Here is a 21,542-nt window from a genome sequence, read left to right on the forward strand (position 1 = left end):
GCCTGTACGTATGTATACTACTGCGCGAGGTCTGATCGCGAGACGTGTTACATATGGCAAACAACAACAATGAGAAAACAATATATTGCAACGGGTTGGGTGATGATGATGATGTGCACTTACCAGTAATCCGGTTTCCACGCTCGGCAGTAGCGTTAGCTTGCAGCCTTCCTGTATCTGATTCTCCTCGAGCGTACCATCGCGCAGTTGCCTGCAATTTAATAAAACAAAACAAAAAAATGTAATAAACGCGCGTTATCGCTTTGTCATTTTATCTTTACACTAATTCATATATACCTATATTATACATTTGTTTAACCTTGATTTTTTTTTTTTTTTTTGGGTATTATACTTTTGTTATTAAGGTCGAGTTCAACGAATCGGGATTATCATTATTATCATTACATATATATATATTACACATGTATGTAGTGTTGCATCACTGGACTAAATGATAAATTACACAACTTCAAAAGCTAACAACCTTGTGAAATAATAATAGTTTTCGTAATTGGTGTACCTATGTATCGCACGAAATGAATATTATTATTATTTTTGAGTCACGCTAAAGGAAGACCAAACAATAACAAAGAAGAAAAAAAATCTGTCGAGGAAATCGTAAGATTTTGACGATGATTTTTTTTACCGTAACAAAGTTTCATCCGTGGGGAAGCAAAAACAAAATGAATAAATAAAAAAGTAAAATAAAATGAGAAAAAATCATCGAGCAAACGAGTTTGTTGTAGATTTTAATAACTAATAAGCATGTAATACGCATGAGAGTGTGAGCAAAAAAAAAAAAAAATTAATAAGATCGTGCGGCTAAAATTACAGAGTTGCAGCCACCGGACACATTGTTTACATAAGTATAGCTGCGCGTTCAGAGCGTCTTATATATATGTATAAAATATGTGCAGGTACTAATAATTCATTGCATCGAGTTAAGAGCTTCACGGGTATAAGGTGCTAATTACCTATATACTCGTATACCTGTACCTACTTACATGTATACAATTTGAGCTAAAGCCCGATTGTGGGTGAAAAAAGCGAAATTAACAATAACAAAAATATTTTGAGCAGTTTCTGTAACTTTACATTTATATATACATACACTTCCTGCATCAGCAGATTCTGCTCCTACTGCACCATATGATACATTTTTTTTCTTTTTTCTTTTTGCTGACTTCGACCAAAAGTATAGCTTTTGCTTTAGCTCCAGTGGAGCAAAAAACTATTATCTATTATCATAAAAAAAAAAATAATCATGTGCACCACGTGAGCAAGTATAGATAAAAAAAAGCCTCAAATCTCATTTTTGTGCTACCTCACCTCCTATACTTTGGCTATACAACATTCTTCACGTATATTTGGTAGAAAACGGGTATACATATATGAATCATCATTACCCCTGTTTGTAACCAAACGATGAGTTTCGGGGCTTGTCCACCACAACACCGTAAACTTACTAAAAAAAGGAAACCTACTACAATAGTCTTCTATAGTGACACATTGCACGTGTGTGTATATTTTACATATGGCATGACACATAGTTACACGGTCACATTGAGCGCTGACGTGCACTCCTTTCTTTATACCTTTTCAGCGATTACGCGTGTCTCGCGTACAGGAACACCTTTGCACGTAATGTATGTACGTTTAAACACACACCCACACGGAGACACAAGCGCATTTTGTACACCATACGAATTCGCGGAGTCAATTATATATATTTATACTTTGCATGCACGACTGCAGAGTACTATTTATCCACGCGCCAACACACTGACGCCCGAGTCTCGTAAGACAAGCTCTCGTGTGTGGCATTAATGGAAGGAATAATGAACGTAAGGTCGAGGTATGTATACCACCTATACCTATATATACGTGTGTAACGTGTACCATTGTGGTTACCTACGCTCCCGTGACAAAGTTCGATGTCGCGCAATAAAAACAACGTGTCCTTCTTTGAACTATTGTGTTTGAGGGGTGGCAGACTGGACACCCTATTGGATTTACTCATCATTGCAACAAGCTTTTCGAGGTTTTATCAGATAATGTCAGGGGACAGAAAAATTAAAAAATAATGTCCATTACAACGATCGAAGGATGAAGCATGAGTTTAAAAAGGAGGAGGATGACGTTACCGCTGAGAAAGCACATGCTAAATATATGTATATATACCTGTACATGTGTACGATGGAGGATGAAAAAAAAAGAAAAGAAAGAACCGGACGGACGCGATCGTGAAAGAGAAACCTTTGTGCGCTCTATAGCATTCGTGTTACATATTACAGGCTCTGTCGCGCGTCAGCCACCACCTATTAAATGAATGCGCGCATGTATATATAGGATCTCGTGGCTCACCATACAGTTCAAAATCTTTTATGTATTTATATTTTTTTTTACACGCGCTTGTAAAATATGTAACTGACGTACACTTTCTTTTACAGACACTTTTTCTTTAATCTTGGCTCGTAGATGCAGTAGTGTCGAAAACAAATATAAAATTTTTTACTAGCCAAGTTTAGTTTGCAAAAATCCCAAGGATTGTAATCTTGAATGAAAAAAAAAAAAAAAAAAAAAAATTGTTTTCTCTCTTTATACGGCAAGTATTGTATCGACAGGGCATACATCAGCGTCGTTGCGTGCAATTAACGAGAGGCATTTTTTAGCACAGCCGCAGTATATTTAAGCACACTGCGGCTGGTTGAGCGTATAATCCAGCAGCTCTGCACGAGGGATGACGCGCCAACTGGTACAACACACATTTTGTGCCACGTGGGCACGTATTCCATTGATTTAATCTCGGTAAAATGTAATAAAAAAAAAAAAAATTAAAAAAAAAAAGTGTTCGATGGGAGAGTGCAGCAGCGCGAGTGTGTGTTTTTTAAACAACTGCAAGCACGCCGCAGCGGCGGGGTATAATATACGCATGTGATACCTTACACACGCACGCACTTTGATCGCGAGAGCGGATGCCCGCGGCCCCTGCAGGATGGGAGGAGAGAAACAAGAAGAAGAAGGGGCAACACGAACCAGAACGACCCGCTACTTTTCTTTCCGGCTACGTGCGGGCATATATAGTTACACACACCTACATTACACAGGTATATACATGGTACGAAACCGCGAATGCGAAAATGGACGTAAACCCTCTCGCAGGTGCACAGAGAGAGAGAGAGACCGTATACCCCCCTCTCTCTGTTGCCTGGTTCACCTTTTGCGCTCTCGTACTATGCTGTTTGAAATTGAAGGTAATAAAAAAGAAAAAAACAAATAAATAAAAAACCATTGCTTTGCACAACAGTTGTTTACCGGTGCCAGAAGAAGAATAAATTGCCGATTTGTCAGGTCAAGAGTTTATATACATGTACATTTCCCCATTAAAATCAAATATTATAATATATTACTGCTGCTCGTACGAAAATGAAAAATTAGAGCCAATTGCGGGTACAGCAGCAGGCGCGGCAATTGCCGTTTAAAGTAATCTGTATTTATAATTTGAATGAGGAGAAAGAAAAAAAAAAAAAAAAAAAAAAAAAAGAAGAAGAAATATATACAAAGTGTACATGTAGAATCGAGTAGAGGTTTGATCATCGACAATGATGGTGTGTACCTCGCGCATACAATTAATCACCCTGGCTCCGAAAATAATAATATTTGAATACATAATATGTGTACAGATTCCACGACACGTGTATAATTATATACACCTCTGTATAATGTACGCACGAGGCACGGTCCATCAGAGAGCTTATATTATACTTAATATGAAGGTCGAGGAGTTTAGAAGTGTGTATAATATATACCTAGTGAGTAAACACGAGGCACGCATCAGGTGCTAATAACCTTGATAGTACAGTATACGGTAAGGATATATTGTATACACCTGCCCCGATGCTAATGCTCATACTCACACACTCTCTCGTGACAAGTACAGGGGAGAGTCATGATTTTCTCCTCCAAGTTTGTCCGTATAAGTATACCTACACCTTGGAGTTTAACAGTCCGAGCAAGAGTGAGTGTGTGTTAACGGTAAATTAACCGTAAATCGGGCGAACGCTTATAAGATAATGTATATGTATATGCATGTTGTATCCCCTCGCTCGCCCGATCCTTTTTGTCTCGCAGTGTGTTGGTGTAAAGTGTACTTCTGTACATTATACACTTTGTGTGTGAGCGAGTCTTTTTTTTTTTTTCTTTCGATCCATCGCGGTGCTGGTGGAGGATATACTTGTTTTTTTTTTTTTTTTTTTTTTTTTTTTTTTTATGTACTATCTTTATTTGCTCCTTTCGCGCGTGGAGAGGTACTCTTTCAGTCTAATGCGTGTGTAAGTGCGTGTTTAAAGGTATACATAAGGCAAGGCCGACTCAGACAATGTCCAACGACTCCAAGTGTTATGTGTGTACCCACCGCCACCGCCGCTGACAGCACTCGAGTATAAGCGTCACGGATCGAGAATCAAAAATCTTTACGTGCAAGTATGTACACGTAATGTGGATAAGTGTATTGTAGTACAAGTATAATATAAGAATACACATATATGAAACAGCGGCGATTAGTAGAGGAGAGCGCGGACCCGGTGTACGTATAACATACTTGACTTGACAGCACGACAAGATTCGCGGAAAGATTGAGCACACGGGACGGTATCTCAATCGCGAGCGCGCGGCTCTCGCTCTTTGTGGAGCTCTTCCCAGTGCCGTGTGACCCCAAACGAACGAGCTCCCTCCAATACCTGTGTACAATTATTATTGTAACGTGTACCCTGTGTGTCTTAACGTGCGATAAAACTGCTCGCTTTGCCAACTCGATCGTTCATTGTGGATCGATGCGCTGTGCCTATCGCTCTTTTTACAAGTGTTGTATAGCTGGGATAGCTGTGCTGTCGTCTTTTTTTTTTTTTTCAAACAATAATATCAAAGACACACACGTGTTTTGAACAAAAAATAAAAATGGGTTGTATGTATATTATAATCTACTGGTGTCGTTTGACGCCGACGACGCACCAGCTGTATCGTTAACAAATTAATCAGATTTTTTCGAAGGTCTTTGCTGTTTAACTTGCCTTTTTAAGGTGATGGGTACGTTTTTTTTTTTTTTTAATTTTAATCATAAAATGCACAACGTGTCTAGTACAAGAAAAAACTCGGGCTAAATCCTTGATTAAATATAGATAACAACCCCCCGAGTTTCCCGGTGGCGTTGTAAAAATTAATCAAAACAAAAGCATCGGGTTGGCACAGTGTACTCTGTCGGAGATGTACTTCTGAGAAATGGAGGAGGAGGTAGCAGCTGTTGTTGCTTATCTTTTTCTCGTGACGTGTACGTATATACGTATGTACAGGTAAAACTTTTCAATTCAGGTTGCAAAGCGTACCTTGTAACGTGTTGTATTTTTTAACCAAACGTCTCGATCCTCGCATCAGTTCCAGCTCGACATGCAACGCGTCGCAACGAATCAGACACACAAGAGATAAAACTATCAGAACTTGGAGAGGAGGAGATAGATTTTCTTGGTCGATTAGTACGAGATTTTCAGTTGTATGGTACATACAACCCATATTGCCACCGCAAACAGAATCGATCGCGTGTACACGAGAGAGCGCGTCAAGATAAAGTTGCGAGGGAAAGGGGGGTAAAAGAGACGAGACAACGAAAAAAATGTATTTCTAAATACAACGCGTATTGTATATACACGAGCTTTTTTTTTTTTTTTTTTTTTTTTTTTTATTCTCGTTTCGCTCGAGGGATTGCGTAAGCACATACTTACGTCGTTTGCTGTAAAACTGCAGCAAAGCGTGACGATTTTCGTGCCGAGTCCGCGAATCGCGTTTCGAAACATCGTGTTTTCCCCCCGCGCAGAGGAAGGAGGGGGGAATCGGTATCCGAATCGTTTGCATCTGAAAATTTTGCGTCTTTGGAGAGAGAGACAGGCGCCGGAGTGGGAAAATATTGTATAAATTAGCGGAAGGATGCGCTGCGTGTGATGGATACGCGGTGTGCATTGTAGTGGCAAACGGAGGAGGGGGGAGAGAGAGAAAACCTCGGCTTGGCTCTTTGAAAAGGGAAAGAGCCTTGGAGAGAGCCGTGCACCACTGCCGCGCATTCCCATGCAATGTGTGTATGGTATATATATATATATATACGCTCGTAAGATTTTTATATACGTAATATGTGGATACGTGAAATGCACACTTGTTACACGGTTCGGAAACACACCTTGAGAGAGCGACAGAGGGAAAAAGAGAGTAATGATAATAAGAAAAAAAAAAGTGTGTTTCACAGCGCACTCCATCGGTATTTTCTTTTTTTCCTGTATTTGGAAAAAATATTGACACTACTGTGGTGTGCTCGGTTGCATCTGCGGGCGAGGGGCTGTCCACGGGATTCAAAGATTCAAGAAATAATAACGATTCAATTAGGATTTGAATCTTGAATCACAAAAAAAAATTTAATTTAATTAAATAACCTTTTAAGCAATCAAGCATCGGCGATAAGAAACCCAATAGTTTATCAGTATATTTATTAACAATATCTGCCTTGGTGAGTAAGCAGAGGTAATTAAAAACCCAACTGTTTTTTTGGAATTAAATATTAAAATAATCTTTGAGGCGAGTAAGCATCGGCGATTAGAAACCCAACTGTTTACTTGACAATTATTTAAAAAAAATAATCTTTGAGGCGAGTAAGCATCGGCGATTAGAAACCCAATTGTTTTCCACTTATTAATAAAATAATCTTTTAAAAGAGTAAGCATCGGCGATAAGAAACCCAACTGTTTTTCGCTAGATTTATCAATAAAATTATCTTTTAAACGAGTGAGCGTCGGCGATTTGAACTTCAACTGTTTACTTGACAATTAATTAAAAAAATAGTCTTTGAGGCGAGTAAGCATTGGCGATTAGAAATCCAATTGCTTTTCACTGGATTTATTTATAGAATAATCTTTTAAACGAGTAAGCGTCGGCGATTAGAACGTCAACTCTTTATTAGGGAATTAAATAAAAAAATAATCTTTGAGGCGAGTAGGCATCGGTGATTGAAAATCCAACTAATAATCACTGGATTTATTAATAAAATAATCTTTTAAAAGACTAAGCGTCGGCGATTAGAAACCCAATTGTTTTCCACTGGATTTATTGATAGAATAATCTTTCAAAAGAGTAAGCATCGGCAATAAGAAACCCAACTGTTTTTCACTAGATTTATTAATAAATTTATCTTTTAAACGAGTGAGCGTCGGCGATTTGAACTTCAACTGTTTACTTGACAATTAATTAAAAAAATAATCTTTGAGGGGAGTAAGCATTGGCGATTAGAAACCCAACTGTTTACTTGACAATTAATTAAAAAAATAATCTTTGAGGCGAGTAAGCATCGGTGATTAGAAACCCAACTGTTTTTCACTGGATTTATTAATAAAATAATCTTTTAAACAAGTAAGCGTCGGCGATTTGAACTTCAACTGTTTACTTGACAATTAATTAAAAAAATAATCTTTGAGGCGAGTAAGCATTGGCGATTAGAAACCCAACTGTTTACTTGACAATTAATTAAAAAAATAATCTTTGAGGCGAGTAAGCATCGGTGATTAGAAACCCAACTGTTTTTCACTGGATTTATTAATAAAATAATCTTTTAAACAAGTAAGCGTCGGCGATTAGAACGTCAACTGTTTATTTGGGAATTAAATTTAAAAAAAATCTTTGAGGCGAGTAGGCTTTAGGGATCAGAAACCTAACTGGTTTTTAGGGAATTTATTTACAAATTTAATCTCTTAGGAGATTTCTGAATAAATATACTAAACAACTGTATGATTCCTTGTCGCCGATGCTCACTAGCGTAAAAGCTTATTTTACTAATAAATTCACAAAAAATATGTTGGGCTCCGTATCACCACCGCTTGCTCGCCCAAAGGCAGATGTTGTTAAATAATCCACTGGAAACCCATTTAGTGTCTTATCCCTGATGCTCAATTGTTTGAAAGATTATTTTATTGATAAATCCACTAAAAACTACTAGGATTTTACTCGCCGATGTTCACTCGCCAAAGAGATTATTTTATCAAAATCTGTTGGGTTTCGTATCACCGATGCTTACTCGCTTAAAAAATTATTGTAATAATAAATCCACTAATAAATTGTTGAGTTTCTATTCACCGATGCTTACTTGCCTAAGACATTATTCTATTGATAAATCCACAAAAAATCTCTTAGGATTCTAATCGCCGATGGTTACTCGTCAAAAAGATTATTTTATTAATAAAATCACCCAAAATCTGTTGGGTTTCTCATGACTGATGCTTACTCGCCTGAAGGCAGATATTACTGACAAATCTACTGAAAACTTGTTGGGTTCCAATAATCGCACGTGCTTATTCGCCCAAGAGATTATTTTTTTAATAAATCCAGTAAAAAATAGTTGGTATTCTATTCACCAATGCTATCTATTCACCTACTATCAATGTTGCTTAGTTGTAATTTAACTTGGATATTTAATAAAATTACTAGTAATGCATGAATCTTTAGTACCGTTTCGAGTAACAGTTCGAGTGAATGGGGCCTTTATCTGTAGTCTGATAGATTCAAGATTCAAATTACCATTAAATGATGGTTGAATCGCAATTGAATTGCATTTGAATACCTTTTGAATCTTTTTTAAATCGCCAATGAAACTTTTTCAAAGACAGCCGTTGTTTAAACGTAAATCTCTGAACCTCAATTTTTCGATTCAAAATATTTTACCGCTCACGTGGGTATATGCATTGGAATGCAGTAGTAAAAAAAACTTCATTTGGCTGATTTAATGTGAAAGTCTATTTCTAAATTCATTGAAATTTATTGAACACGCCAAATAAAAATGACACATTAACAGTTATAAATGAGAAGTTTCATCGAAAAAAAGCATATTGCCTACTATCAATGTTGCTTAGTTGTAATTTAACTTGGATATTTAATAAAATTACTCGTAATGCCTGAATCTTTAGTACGGCTTCGAGTAACAGTTCAAGTGAATGGGGCCTTTATCTGTAGTCCGATAGATTCAAGATTCAAATTACCATTAAATGATGGTTGAATCGCAATTGAATTGCATTTGAATACCTTTTGAATCTTTTTTAAATCGCCAATGAAACTTTTTCAAAGACAGCCGTTGTTTAAACGTAAATCTCTGAACCTCAATTTTTTGATTCAAAATATTTTACCGCTCACGTCGGTATATGCATTGGAATGCAGTAGTAAAAAAAACTTTATTTGGCTGATTTGATATAAAAGTCTATTTTTAAATTCATTGACATTTATTGATCACGCCAAATAAAAATGACACATTAACAGTTATAAATGAGAAGTTTCATCGAAAAAAAGCATATTGCCTACTATCAATGTTGCTTAGTTGTAATTTAACTTGGATATTTAATAAAATTACTAGTAATGCATGAATCTTTAGTACCGTTTCGAGTAACAGTTCGAGTGAATGGGGCCTTTATCTGTAGTCTGATAGATTCAAGATTCAAATTACCATTAAATGATGGTTGAATCGCAATTGAATTGCATTTGAATACCTTTTGAATCTTTTTTAAATCGCCAATGAAACTTTTTCAAAGACAGCCGTTGTTTAAACGTAAATCTCTGAACCTCAATTTTTCGATTCAAAATATTTTACCGCTCACGTCGGTATATGCATTGGAATGCAGTAGTAAAAAAAACTTCATTTGGCTGATTTAATGTGAAAGTCTATTTCTAAATTCATTGAAATTTATTGAACACGCCAAATAAAAATGACACATTAACAGTTATAAATGAGAAGTTTCATCGAAAAAAAGCATATTGCCTACTATCAATGTTGCTTAGTTGTAATTTAACTTGGATATTTAATAAAATTACTCGTAATGCCTGAATCTTTAGTACGGCTTCGAGTAACAGTTCAAGTGAATGGGGCCTTTATCTGTAGTCCGATAGATTCAAGATTCAAATTACCATTAAATGATGGTTGAATCGCAATTGAATTGCATTTGAATACCTTTTGAATCTTTTTTAAATCGCCAATGAAACTTTTTCAAAGACAGCCGTTGTTTAAACGTAAATCTCTGAACCTCAATTTTTTGATTCAAAATATTTTACCGCTCACGTCGGTATATGCATTGGAATGCAGTAGTAAAAAAAACTTCATTTGGCTGATTTAATATGAAAGTCTATTTTTTAATTCATTGACATTTATTGATCACGCCAAATAAAAATGTCACATTAACAGTTACAAATGAGAAGTTTCATCGAAAAAAAGCATATAGTCTACTATCAATGTTGCTTAGTTGTAATTTAACTTGGATATTTAATAAAATTACTAGTAATGCATGAATCTTTAGTACCGTTTCGAGTAACAGTTCGAGTGAATGGGGCCTTTATCTGTAGTCTGATAGATTCAAGATTCAAATTACCATTAAATGATGGTTGAATCGCAATTGAATTGCATTTGAATACCTTTTGAATCTTTTTTAAATCGCCAATGAAACTTTTTCAAAGACAGCCGTTGTTTAAACGTAAATCTCTGAACCTCAATTTTTCGATTCAAAATATTTTACCGCTCACGTGGGTATATGCATTGGAATGCAGTAGTAAAAAAAACTTCATTTGGCTGATTTAATGTGAAAGTCTATTTCTAAATTCATTGAAATTTATTGAACACGCCAAATAAAAATGACACATTAACAGTTATAAATGAGAAGTTTCATCGAAAAAAAGCATATTGCCTACTATCAATGTTGCTTAGTTGTAATTTAACTTGGATATTTAATAAAATTACTCGTAATGCCTGAATCTTTAGTACGGCTTCGAGTAACAGTTCAAGTGAATGGGGCCTTTATCTGTAGTCCGATAGATTCAAGATTCAAATTACCATTAAATGATGGTTGAATCGCAATTGAATTGCATTTGAATACCTTTTGAATCTTTTTTAAATCGCCAATGAAACTTTTTCAAAGACAGCCGTTGTTTAAACGTAAATCTCTGAACCTCAATTTTTTGATTCAAAATATTTTACCGCTCACGTCGGTATATGCATTGGAATGCAGTAGTAAAAAAAACTTTATTTGGCTGATTTGATATAAAAGTCTATTTTTAAATTCATTGACATTTATTGATCACGCCAAATAAAAATGACACATTAACAGTTATAAATGAGAAGTTTCATCGAAAAAAAGCATATTGCCTACTATCAATGTTGCTTAGTTGTAATTTAACTTGGATATTTAATAAAATTACTAGTAATGCATGAATCTTTAGTACCGTTTCGAGTAACAGTTCGAGTGAATGGGGCCTTTATCTGTAGTCTGATAGATTCAAGATTCAAATTACCATTAAATGATGGTTGAATCGCAATTGAATTGCATTTGAATACCTTTTGAATCTTTTTTAAATCGCCAATGAAACTTTTTCAAAGACAGCCGTTGTTTAAACGTAAATCTCTGAACCTCAATTTTTCGATTCAAAATATTTTACCGCTCACGTCGGTATATGCATTGGAATGCAGTAGTAAAAAAAACTTTATTTGGCTGATTTGATATGAAAGTCTATTTTTAAATTCATTGACATTTATTGATCACGCCAAATAAAAATGACACATTAACAGTTATAAATGAGAAGTTTCATCGAAAAAAAGCATATTGCCTACTATCAATGTTGCTTAGTTGTAATTTAACTTGGATATTTAATAAAATTACTAGTAATGCATGAATCTTTAGTACCGTTTCGAGTAACAGTTCGAGTGAATGGGGCCGTTATCTGTAGTCTTATAGATTCAAGATTCAAATCTCCATTGAATGGTAGTTGAATCGCAATTGAATTGCATTTGAATACCTTTTGAATCTTTTTTAAATCGCCAATGAAACTTTTTCAAAGACAGCCGTTGTTTAAACGTAAATCTCTGAACCTCAATTTTTTGATTCAAAATATTTTACCGCTCACGTCGGTATATGCATTGGAATGCAGTAGTAAAAAAAACTTCATTTGGCTGATTTAATATGAAAGTCTATTTTTTAATTCATTGACATTTATTGATCACGCCAAATAAAAATGTCACATTAACAGTTACAAATGAGAAGTTTCATCGAAAAAAAGCATATAGTCTACTATCAATGTTGCTTAGTTGTAATTTAACTTGGATATTTAATAAAATTACTAGTAATGCATGAATCTTTAGTACCGTTTCGAGTAACAGTTCGAGTGAATGGGGCCTTTATCTGTAGTCTGATAGATTCAAGATTCAAATTACCATTAAATGATGGTTGAATCGCAATTGAATTGCATTTGAATACCTTTTGAATCTTTTTTAAATCGCCAATGAAACTTTTTTAAAGACAGCCGTTGTTTAAACGTAAATCTCTGAACCTCATTTTTTCGATTCAAAATATTTTACCGCTCACGTCGGTATATGCATTGGAATGCAGTAGTAAAAAAAACTTCATTTGGCTGATTTAATGTGAAAGTCTATTTCTAAATTCATTGAAATTTATTGAACACGCCAAATAAAAATGACACATTAACAGTTATAAATGAGAAGTTTCATCGAAAAAAAGCATATTGCCTACTATCAATGTTGCTTAGTTGTAATTTAACTTGGATATTTAATAAAATTACTCGTAATGCATGAATCTTTAGTACCGTTTCGAGTAACAGTTCGAGTGAATGGGGCCTTTATCTGTAGTCCGATAGATTCAAGATTCAAATTACCATTAAATGATGGTTGAATCGCAATTGAATTGCATTTGAATACCTTTTGAATCTTTTTTAAATCGCCAATGAAACTTTTTCAAAGACAGCCGTTGTTTAAACGTAAATCTCTGAACCTCAATTTTTAGATTCAAAATATTTTACTACTTGCATCGGTATATGCATTGGAATGCAGTAGTAAAAAAAACTTCATTTGGCTGATTTGATATGAAAGTCTATTTTTAAATTCATTGACATTTATTCATCACGCCAAATAAAAATGTCACATTAACAGTTATAAATGAGTAGTTTTATAGTAAAAAAAGCATATTGCCTACTATCAATGTTGCTTAGTTGTAATTTAACTTGGATATTTAATAAAATTACTCATAATGCCTGAATCTTTAGTACCGCTTCGAGTAACAGTTCGAGTGAATGGGGCCGTTATCTGTAGTCTTATAGATTCAAGATTCAAATCTCCATTGAATGGTAGTTGAATCGCAATTGAATTTCATTTGAATACCTTTTGAATCTTTTTTAAATCGCCAATGATTTTTTTTTAAAGACAGCCGTTGTTTAAATGTAAATGTTTGCATTTTTTTTAGACTAGAAAAATCTTGTAGAAAAATGCTGGTAAATGTATGGGTATAACACGCTGAGAAAAAAAGATTATTTCAATGAGCCGTGATTAGATTCATATGAATGTTCAGTTTTATTGAAAACAAGAATTATTTGATTATTTCATGAAATGAAGGGAACTGAATTGATGTAAAATCAAGGTAAATATGGTTTCTTTATTAAGGTAGCTCCCTTGTCTACTGCTCTAGTCAAGTAGGTGAGTTTCACTTGTGTATGTATACGTATATACGTACATCAGTGTTCGTATTCTGCTACAGTCATTTATAACGATGAAGCTGATTTTTACATCTTCCTTGGCAAATATCTTTGAAAAATGCCTCATTACCAGCATTTTACATGACAGGATTGAGAAGAACAGGGATTTTTCTACAAGTACATCATAATTTGTCTGCTCAGATTTTTTATTGTGTTTTGGGAAATGCCTGTAAAGCTGATATTTTTATGCTCTGCCATTTGAGCTCGTGTTAAAATATTCAACTTTAAGCTAAAATAATCTCGAGATTTGGCTCCACTTGTGGTATAAACAAGGACACCATTGGATTCAATGGATTAAAATCTATTGAATGAAACATACTTCATTCCGTAGGATTTCGCAAGGGAGCTACCTTAATTAGTATTTTTACACCGTTCGATGTTTGTGTCATGTGATATACGTTCTAATTGAACTATATTTATCAATATTATTCAACACATTAATAACAATAACAAACGTTTTTACATTAATAATTGAGATGAAAGTACTCCGATATAACCAACCATGTGTTATTTTAAATAAGTAATGGTGCCTATTACAAAGGCACACAAAATAAACTTGTATGATATATATGATGTGGGATCCAATGATTATCAAAACGATGTTTAAACATCAATATCTTGAAAAGTTTCTAATACAATCATACCATTTTATTATATATCGTAGGTCAATTTCACATTAATTTTATTAGAGATTCAAAAATGATACAAGATTCAACAGAGATTCAAATAAAGATTCAAATCTTTTGAATCCCGTGGACAGCCCCTCGTCTGCGGGCGCGTGTGTGCGCTGGTTGAGCTCAAGGCTAACATACTATATAGGCTGCGTTTACTTGCTCATTCTCTGCTGTTACTGCCGCTACTTACTTACAACTATACTATATACACTCTGCTGTAGTGGCAAAGTATGGTTTTCGCATTTCAAGCGCGCGCCCGTATAATACATATTGTTGTGTGAATACTTGAAGCCACCCAATAGTAATTGCCACGATTTTAACATCTACATGTGAGCGTAAAAAAGGACGGCTATGTTATATATAGACACACAACTACATGATTATTGTGTAGCAACGATTTTGTTTTGTGCTCAATACCGCATGTTCGATGAAAAAAGAAAAAAAAAAGAAGCTTGTTTTTGCTGTGATAAAAGAAAAAAAAAAAAGAATTCGAACTAAGCACATACGAGCAGCTGTTGCGCGGCTCTTTTTTTTCCTTCTTCTTCGAGACGACCTGCATACGACAACTTTTGACGGTACCTTATTTGATTTGACGTGGAAAATGCGTAGGTTTTCACGCCTTTGTCCCTTTTTTAACGCACCGTTTTTTCACTTCGAGCAACACCCGTACCCACGCTATCAAAGCTATAGTTTATTGTATGAATTCAAAACGATTCAGATCGACGAATTCTCGCATGCAACGAAAATAAATAACGCGCGTGACTAATACATTTACGATTAGGGAATCGATAGTGTATCGTCACGTGGAAAAAAGAGCTCAACAACATAGTTCCCTCTGCATCATCAGAGGGGACTTTCCGCACAACGTGTGGTAGGAATGGCTTTTCTTAAGTACATGTTTAGCATTCTCGTTTGATTTTAATAATAATGAATAAAAAGCTACGAATTAAATCCCAAAATAGGTAAGTACAGAGAGAAATAGTCCCAAAAGTAAGCAATGACTATTTTTTTTTTTCAAACGCATGCAAACGTATAATATTATGAGGCACAGTGCGGAGTGCATGTACGCAACGCAGAGAGAAAAAGAGTGACCGGTATACATGATATACTTGTATATATACTCGTATTGTACACCCAATCCGAGACTGAACGCTTTTTTTTCGTGTGCGGGCAACAACGACGACGATGGCGACGACGACGCAAAAGGATATACTACGACGAAGAGCCATAACCGGGAGAACGAGCGAGCGCCCGGAAAGGCCGAAATTCCCCGGTCGATGATTCGGCGGCGTGTAGTGGATATATATATATACGTACAATATTCGTGTGGGTGTATGTACATTTGCCAGTGTATATATATGCACACACACGCGCGCACGAACGAAACCAGAGGAGAAGAGAATGCGGAGGGAGAAAGAGAGAGCGGAGGCTGCTCAAAGGACCGCCATCCAGCATCGGACACTTGTGCCGTTGTGTCTCGGGAATGGCGTAGGCGAGAGGAGGGTTGTATACAACCAACAGCGGCAACGAGAGAGAGAGATGGAGAAAAAGAAGAATATATGTGTGTATATATATACAGAGGGGGAGGGGGGGCACGTATGGGTGAATCATAGCTGTGAGTATGGCACTCGGTTGGGGCAGGGGGCACGCGATGTGGGAAAAGCTCATTTGGATCTATATTAATATAAGTATACGATTGTTATAATCATCAGAACGGAGAAATAAGTCGAAGACCTGTAAACTTTTTACAACATAAAGAAAACCACATCCACCCCACCTCCCCCGAACGATGGGAGATTACTTTTTTGTGCCGTTTAATAGGATCAAATACATTTAAGATGTGTAGGTATAATATGTTGCAGCAGCTTCACTACTGTATATAAGTATCCGTAAAGAGGAAAAGAGGATGGATTGAAATTTCTCATCGCGCTCTTCATTCTTTTCCGTGCTGCAGTAAGTGATACTTGGTAAAATTTTTTAAATCTTTTTTAACAAAAAAAAAAAAAAAAAAAAAAAAAACCTCTTGTAACGTATAATACTCTTAACTTTATACAGGGAAATCTTCAGCGCAACATTTCTGCTCAATTGTACTTATCACTGTATAAGAGAAAAAAAAACCCAACGTGCCCCACCTTACCCCCAGCGTAGTTATCATTCACCTATGGAATCCTCTCTTGCGAGCTGTACATACCAGTAGTAAGTATGATACAGGTACATTGTAGACACCGATGGGCAATGGTCTTATGTGCGCATACACACCGGCTGCTGGAGCAAAAAGAGAAGGAGGAAGAAGAGAGGGAACGGAGGATAATGGACATTATATAGAGACGGAGAGCTAGAGATATTCAAGGTTACGAGCACCGCGCTGACTTTCGCTCTCTACGGGATTGTATTTCTACGATTTATATACGTATATGTATATATTATTATTATTCTTATTACTATACCATATAGGCAACGGTCGCGAGCCATATCTATACGAGCTGAACGTATATATATATACATTCATACACGCACGGCAGAGAGTCCGTTGCCGCTATATACTTCTTCTCCTTTTTCTTTTGCCTCCGCATATAGTAATACATAGATATACATATGGCACATATCCACTCATTCCAATGGAATTTAACTCTTTGGGATTTATAGTACAACTACCACTATGATTGTTATTATTCGCCATATAACGCTACTCTCCCGAGTGCTTTGCGCTTCTCTTTCTCTTTCCTTCATATGTGTATATGCTCCCCTGTACACGCACCTGTACGCTTTTTCCCTGCAATCATCCACACGTTTCTTCGTCAATCCATCTTCCCGTGTACACATACATTGTAACCCTATACAGGTGACTCTTTCCCAACAAAAATAAATCAATGGAGTCTCGATGACCTTTTTTTTTTCTCTCCCCTTCCATCTTTAGGGAGAGTGCATTTTTTTTTCCCCACTACGCAGTTATTTCGTGTGAGAAAGGAGAAGGAGGTGAAAAAAAAGGCACGTACTCGAATGTATTTCAATTACAAATGACCGAGGTAAAAGCGAGAAGTGAGCACGATATTAAGTACATTCAATGCACCAAAGAGAGGTGGGGGCTCTGGGAAAACCGCGTGCTACGCTATAAGTATATATATCGGCAGGATTTTATGTGTGTGTATGTGGCCATTCGATTGCCACAGTGTATTTTATACATAGTATACCATATAATACATACAGCGACTTACACCTGCAAGTATGGGTACATATGTACATGGCAGCTGTATTCAGGTAATATACTTGTAAACCATACAAATGTTCATATATGCGCAATTGCAAGGGCACCCGTACACCTTACATATATATATATATATATATAATGTTATACGTGTATTTTTATACACGTGTTGTAAAATGAATATACGTATATGCAGTGTTGCATTACGCGTAAGCGGCTTCTGTGATCGGTATGTTGTATTATAAGTAAGTATAATATGATCAAAGCCATCGCCTTTCGTGATGGGTTGAAAATCCCAAAAGTTGCACGTAAATGGCGTTGTTTCTGCCCACAACCTATGCTTCGACATAAAAAATTATATATATATATATATATATTTTACGTTCCTTCTTTGTTGCATCAGCACCATGACGAGCCGAGTTTTTGGGGGTTCATTTAAATGTCCGGTTGCTGAAGAGAGTCAGCTTTGCGTATGGTATTATACATATATAGCACATGAACTCCGTGCCAAGCACTAGCGGGCGAGCCATGAAGGTGTGTGTGTGTGCGTGTGAGAGATGGAGACCTCTTTTTTTGGTCCACAGTGGATTGTGCCTGCAGTAGGTATATATACTTATCGTGGACGAGAGAAAGGGCCATACTACTGCGGCCGGCAACATTTTCGGCTCTTGGGACTGTTATACTTGTATACACGAGGATATAATATATAAGTATTGTATACTACTATGGATCGTTTCTTCTTCTTCTTCACTTCACACACCTACCTATACACACATATACACATATATATATATATATTATATATACACTCGTCGTTACGTTACACGTAGCTCGGCAACGGAACTCTGATTTATCGAGCCCACATCGCGTATACGTACTATATACACCATTACCTCCTAGGTTGTTGCAAACACACACACACACACACACACACACACTGCTGTTGTGTAGAACATAGCTGCTGCTGTTACTGCATTTTCTTGTTAGTATATCATACGTATATTATGCACACGCACACAAGGGTATTATACTCGACTTTGGTTTGTTCGATTTTAAAAGCCATGCCGTGTTAGGCATCTGTGAACACATATATACTCTTTGTACCTAGTTCTCTCTCCTTCTCTCTCTCTCTCTCTCTTACTCTGGCCTTATGACGTATAGATGTGCGTGCAGTACTTATAATACCTTCTCGACTGTTTGGCGCAGAGGTCAGAGGTACCTCATAGGAGGTGTATTTTTAGGTCCTCGAGTTATTGTTGCAGCAGTTCTAGCGTCGGCTCGCGTTGGGTTGGCCAAAAAAGAAGAGGCGCTCACCATCGCCGGAAATCACAGTCATAATTGACGAGACCATCGCAGCTTCGTTCATTATTAATTTCAAATCTTCATTCAATTCGTACTCGCGTACTTTCTTATGTACTCATAGCAAACCAATTCACGAATTCAATGACATAAATTGCGCATAAATACATGGTTTGCTCCACGTGATCGACTTGGGAAGTTTCATATATGTCCATCGGTATATTATCACATTGTTAAACATGCATTACAATACTTGCTACATTTCATACAATTTTAAGTACTTCTTTAACATTTCGATGGATTATCAATGGGGGAAAAAAAAAAAAGAAAAAAAGGGGGAGAGAAGCTTAAGCAGCAGCAGTGCGGATTCCAAGAAGTGAGGAGAGAGGGAAAAAAGGGGAGGGGAGAAGATAAAACCGAGGATAAAACAGATGAGAGAGGCGAAGAAGAAGAAGAAGAGATGGGAAAAAAAGAAGAAAAAAAAAGAAGAAAGAAAAAGGGATGAGGATGAGACGAAGAAGGAGAATGAGGGGTAAAGGAGGAAGAGGACAATCAGAATGTATTATGTACACGAACATATACACACACACACAAGATGATGGTCCTGCGAGAGAAAAGAGAGAGAGAGAGAGGAGGGGGGGGGGGATACCTCGTCACTTCCGACCTTTCCAAGGTAAGTAGGCAGCTGAGAGGTATAGGACATATAGGAGGAAGAGGAGGAGGAGGAGGAGACGCTGGCACTGGTTATAAGACAGCCTCGAGCAAACGAGCCAGAGCCAGTGCATCAGCGCAGCCGGAGAAGAACCTGATACATTCGTACTAGGGTGCATCATGCTATATATATATTATACACATATACGCATGTAATGGGCTCTGCATGCCTCTCTCTTACCTCTCGTCTTTTACAGCAGAAGCAACCAACATATTACACCTTAATACACCCTACACGTACATACACACGCATACACACACATGTAATATGCACCTGTACATATTTATAATGTACGTAACTTATAAAGTACACCGAATTGCAAAGAGTCAAAATCAAGGAAAACCTCATTTTATTCGAGACACGTTAGAAGCAATGCAATGCTGCTGGTTGCCTTTAATCACTTATACTATAAATATATAAGTAATTGTTGTAGGTACAGGCACATGCGACAGAGAGACAATGAGAGAAAAAGATAAAAATGTTAGTAAAATGTAGGTGTATGAAGAAGTGCGCATATGTTATACCTATAAGTATATGAAACACATATTGCACGCACAATAGAGATACATAGGTACATATTTCACGTCTGGTTCCTTCAGTCTATGCATGTATGCTTTATGATTGTTTGATGGTACACATTGTCTATTATGAAGTCTCGAGAAAATTTAATATCATATATTATGTATGTGTATTATTCTTACATGCGAGGATGCAAACTCGCGCAACATGTGCGCTTATGTATGTATATATGTGCATATGAGTGAAGTATGTCACAATAGTACATCATCATGTATAGAGTACGTAAGAAGTGAATGGGGTGCCCTGCATATGTCCTTGTGTATATGACTGTACGAAGGGACAGTATGTGAGGCTTATAAGCTACTGCTGCTTTTGCAGCAAAATAGAAGAGTATATGAACATCTTATAACAATTGTTGTTCTTGTCATTATAGACGTATACGGTACGTGTATTATGCACGTGTAGTTATGGTAAACCTATATGTATATTCTAGAACCGAATGTAAGAGAAAGACGAATTTACGCGCACAGGCTACATACTTGTGCTAGAGAGTAGCGTTCAATGGCCCAAGTGCAGTAGTAGACAATACGATGCACATCTTATAATATTATAATATAACACCATGATATGATGTAACGCACAAATGTATGTCTGTATATATATAGTATAGATGTAATAATAATACAGCACATACGGTACATAAGATACATGTCGGTGTAGCAATTGGGTAATACAGTAGTGAGTTGCAAGCTGTATATATAACATCATGTTATAAAGAAGAGAAAAAAAAAAAAAAAAAAAAAAAGTGACAAGATGACATAAATATTGTCATTATTATTAATTATTATGTAGTAAGAAGAAACAGGCGGTAGTGGAAGCTTACAAGTATATATATATATCAATCTATCGACCCGAGAGAGCAAGCGAGGTATAGGTATAGGTATGTATACTTATATAGGCGAGGGAATCGAAGAAAAAGGAAAAGGTATATATAAAATATACGTTCCACGTTGGCTGTATGGTTGGCACTACAGCTGTATGCATATGTAAGGGTGCCTAAAATACGACGGCTGTATATATGTGGTACCGGTGCAAGAGAGGAGATAATATATGTTGCACAAAGAGAAACCATCAAGAGGCCGAGAGCTGGACAAGAGAGGAGAAGACGCAGAAGTAAGGACGGACGGGGACCTGCTATGGAGAAAGAACAGCCCATCGGAGAGAGGGAGCATCAGCCCCGGGGGCCAGCCACCTATATGCACACACCACGTATACATATATAAAGTATATCCTCCGGGCTTGCGAGCGAGCGAGGGATGCTACTCTGCGCTGCCATGGCGTACAGGTATATATGATAATATAATACATATAGGTATACATTGGTGGGGATTCTCGGGAATCAAACAGAGAGAGAGAAAAAGAGAAGAAGAAGAAGAAACAAGCCAGCTCTATCTCGCGCGCACTGCATATATATATGTATGTATAAACACGAGAGAGCTGTGCGGCCTCGACTCGCCTCCCTCTTGGGCGCATT

At 36.6% G+C, this 21,542-nt stretch overlaps 1 protein-coding gene across 1 annotated transcript in view; it reads right to left on the minus strand.

The window, feature by feature from the left end:
* Positions 1-21,542, minus strand: part of LOC106640309 (uncharacterized) — a 48,388-nt gene that overhangs the window by 16,188 nt on the left and 10,658 nt on the right. The window contains exon 2 of the mRNA XM_014354300.2: positions 124-211. Within this exon, the coding sequence (XP_014209786.2) occupies positions 124-211 (88 nt within the window). The remainder of the gene's footprint in view (positions 1-123; positions 212-21,542) is intronic.

Source organism: Copidosoma floridanum, unplaced genomic scaffold (genome assembly GCF_036245765.1).
Source record: "Copidosoma floridanum isolate Cflo_tuat_1 unplaced genomic scaffold, Cflo_Japanese_pri ptg000006l, whole genome shotgun sequence".
Lineage (NCBI taxonomy): Eukaryota > Metazoa > Arthropoda > Insecta > Hymenoptera > Encyrtidae > Copidosoma > Copidosoma floridanum.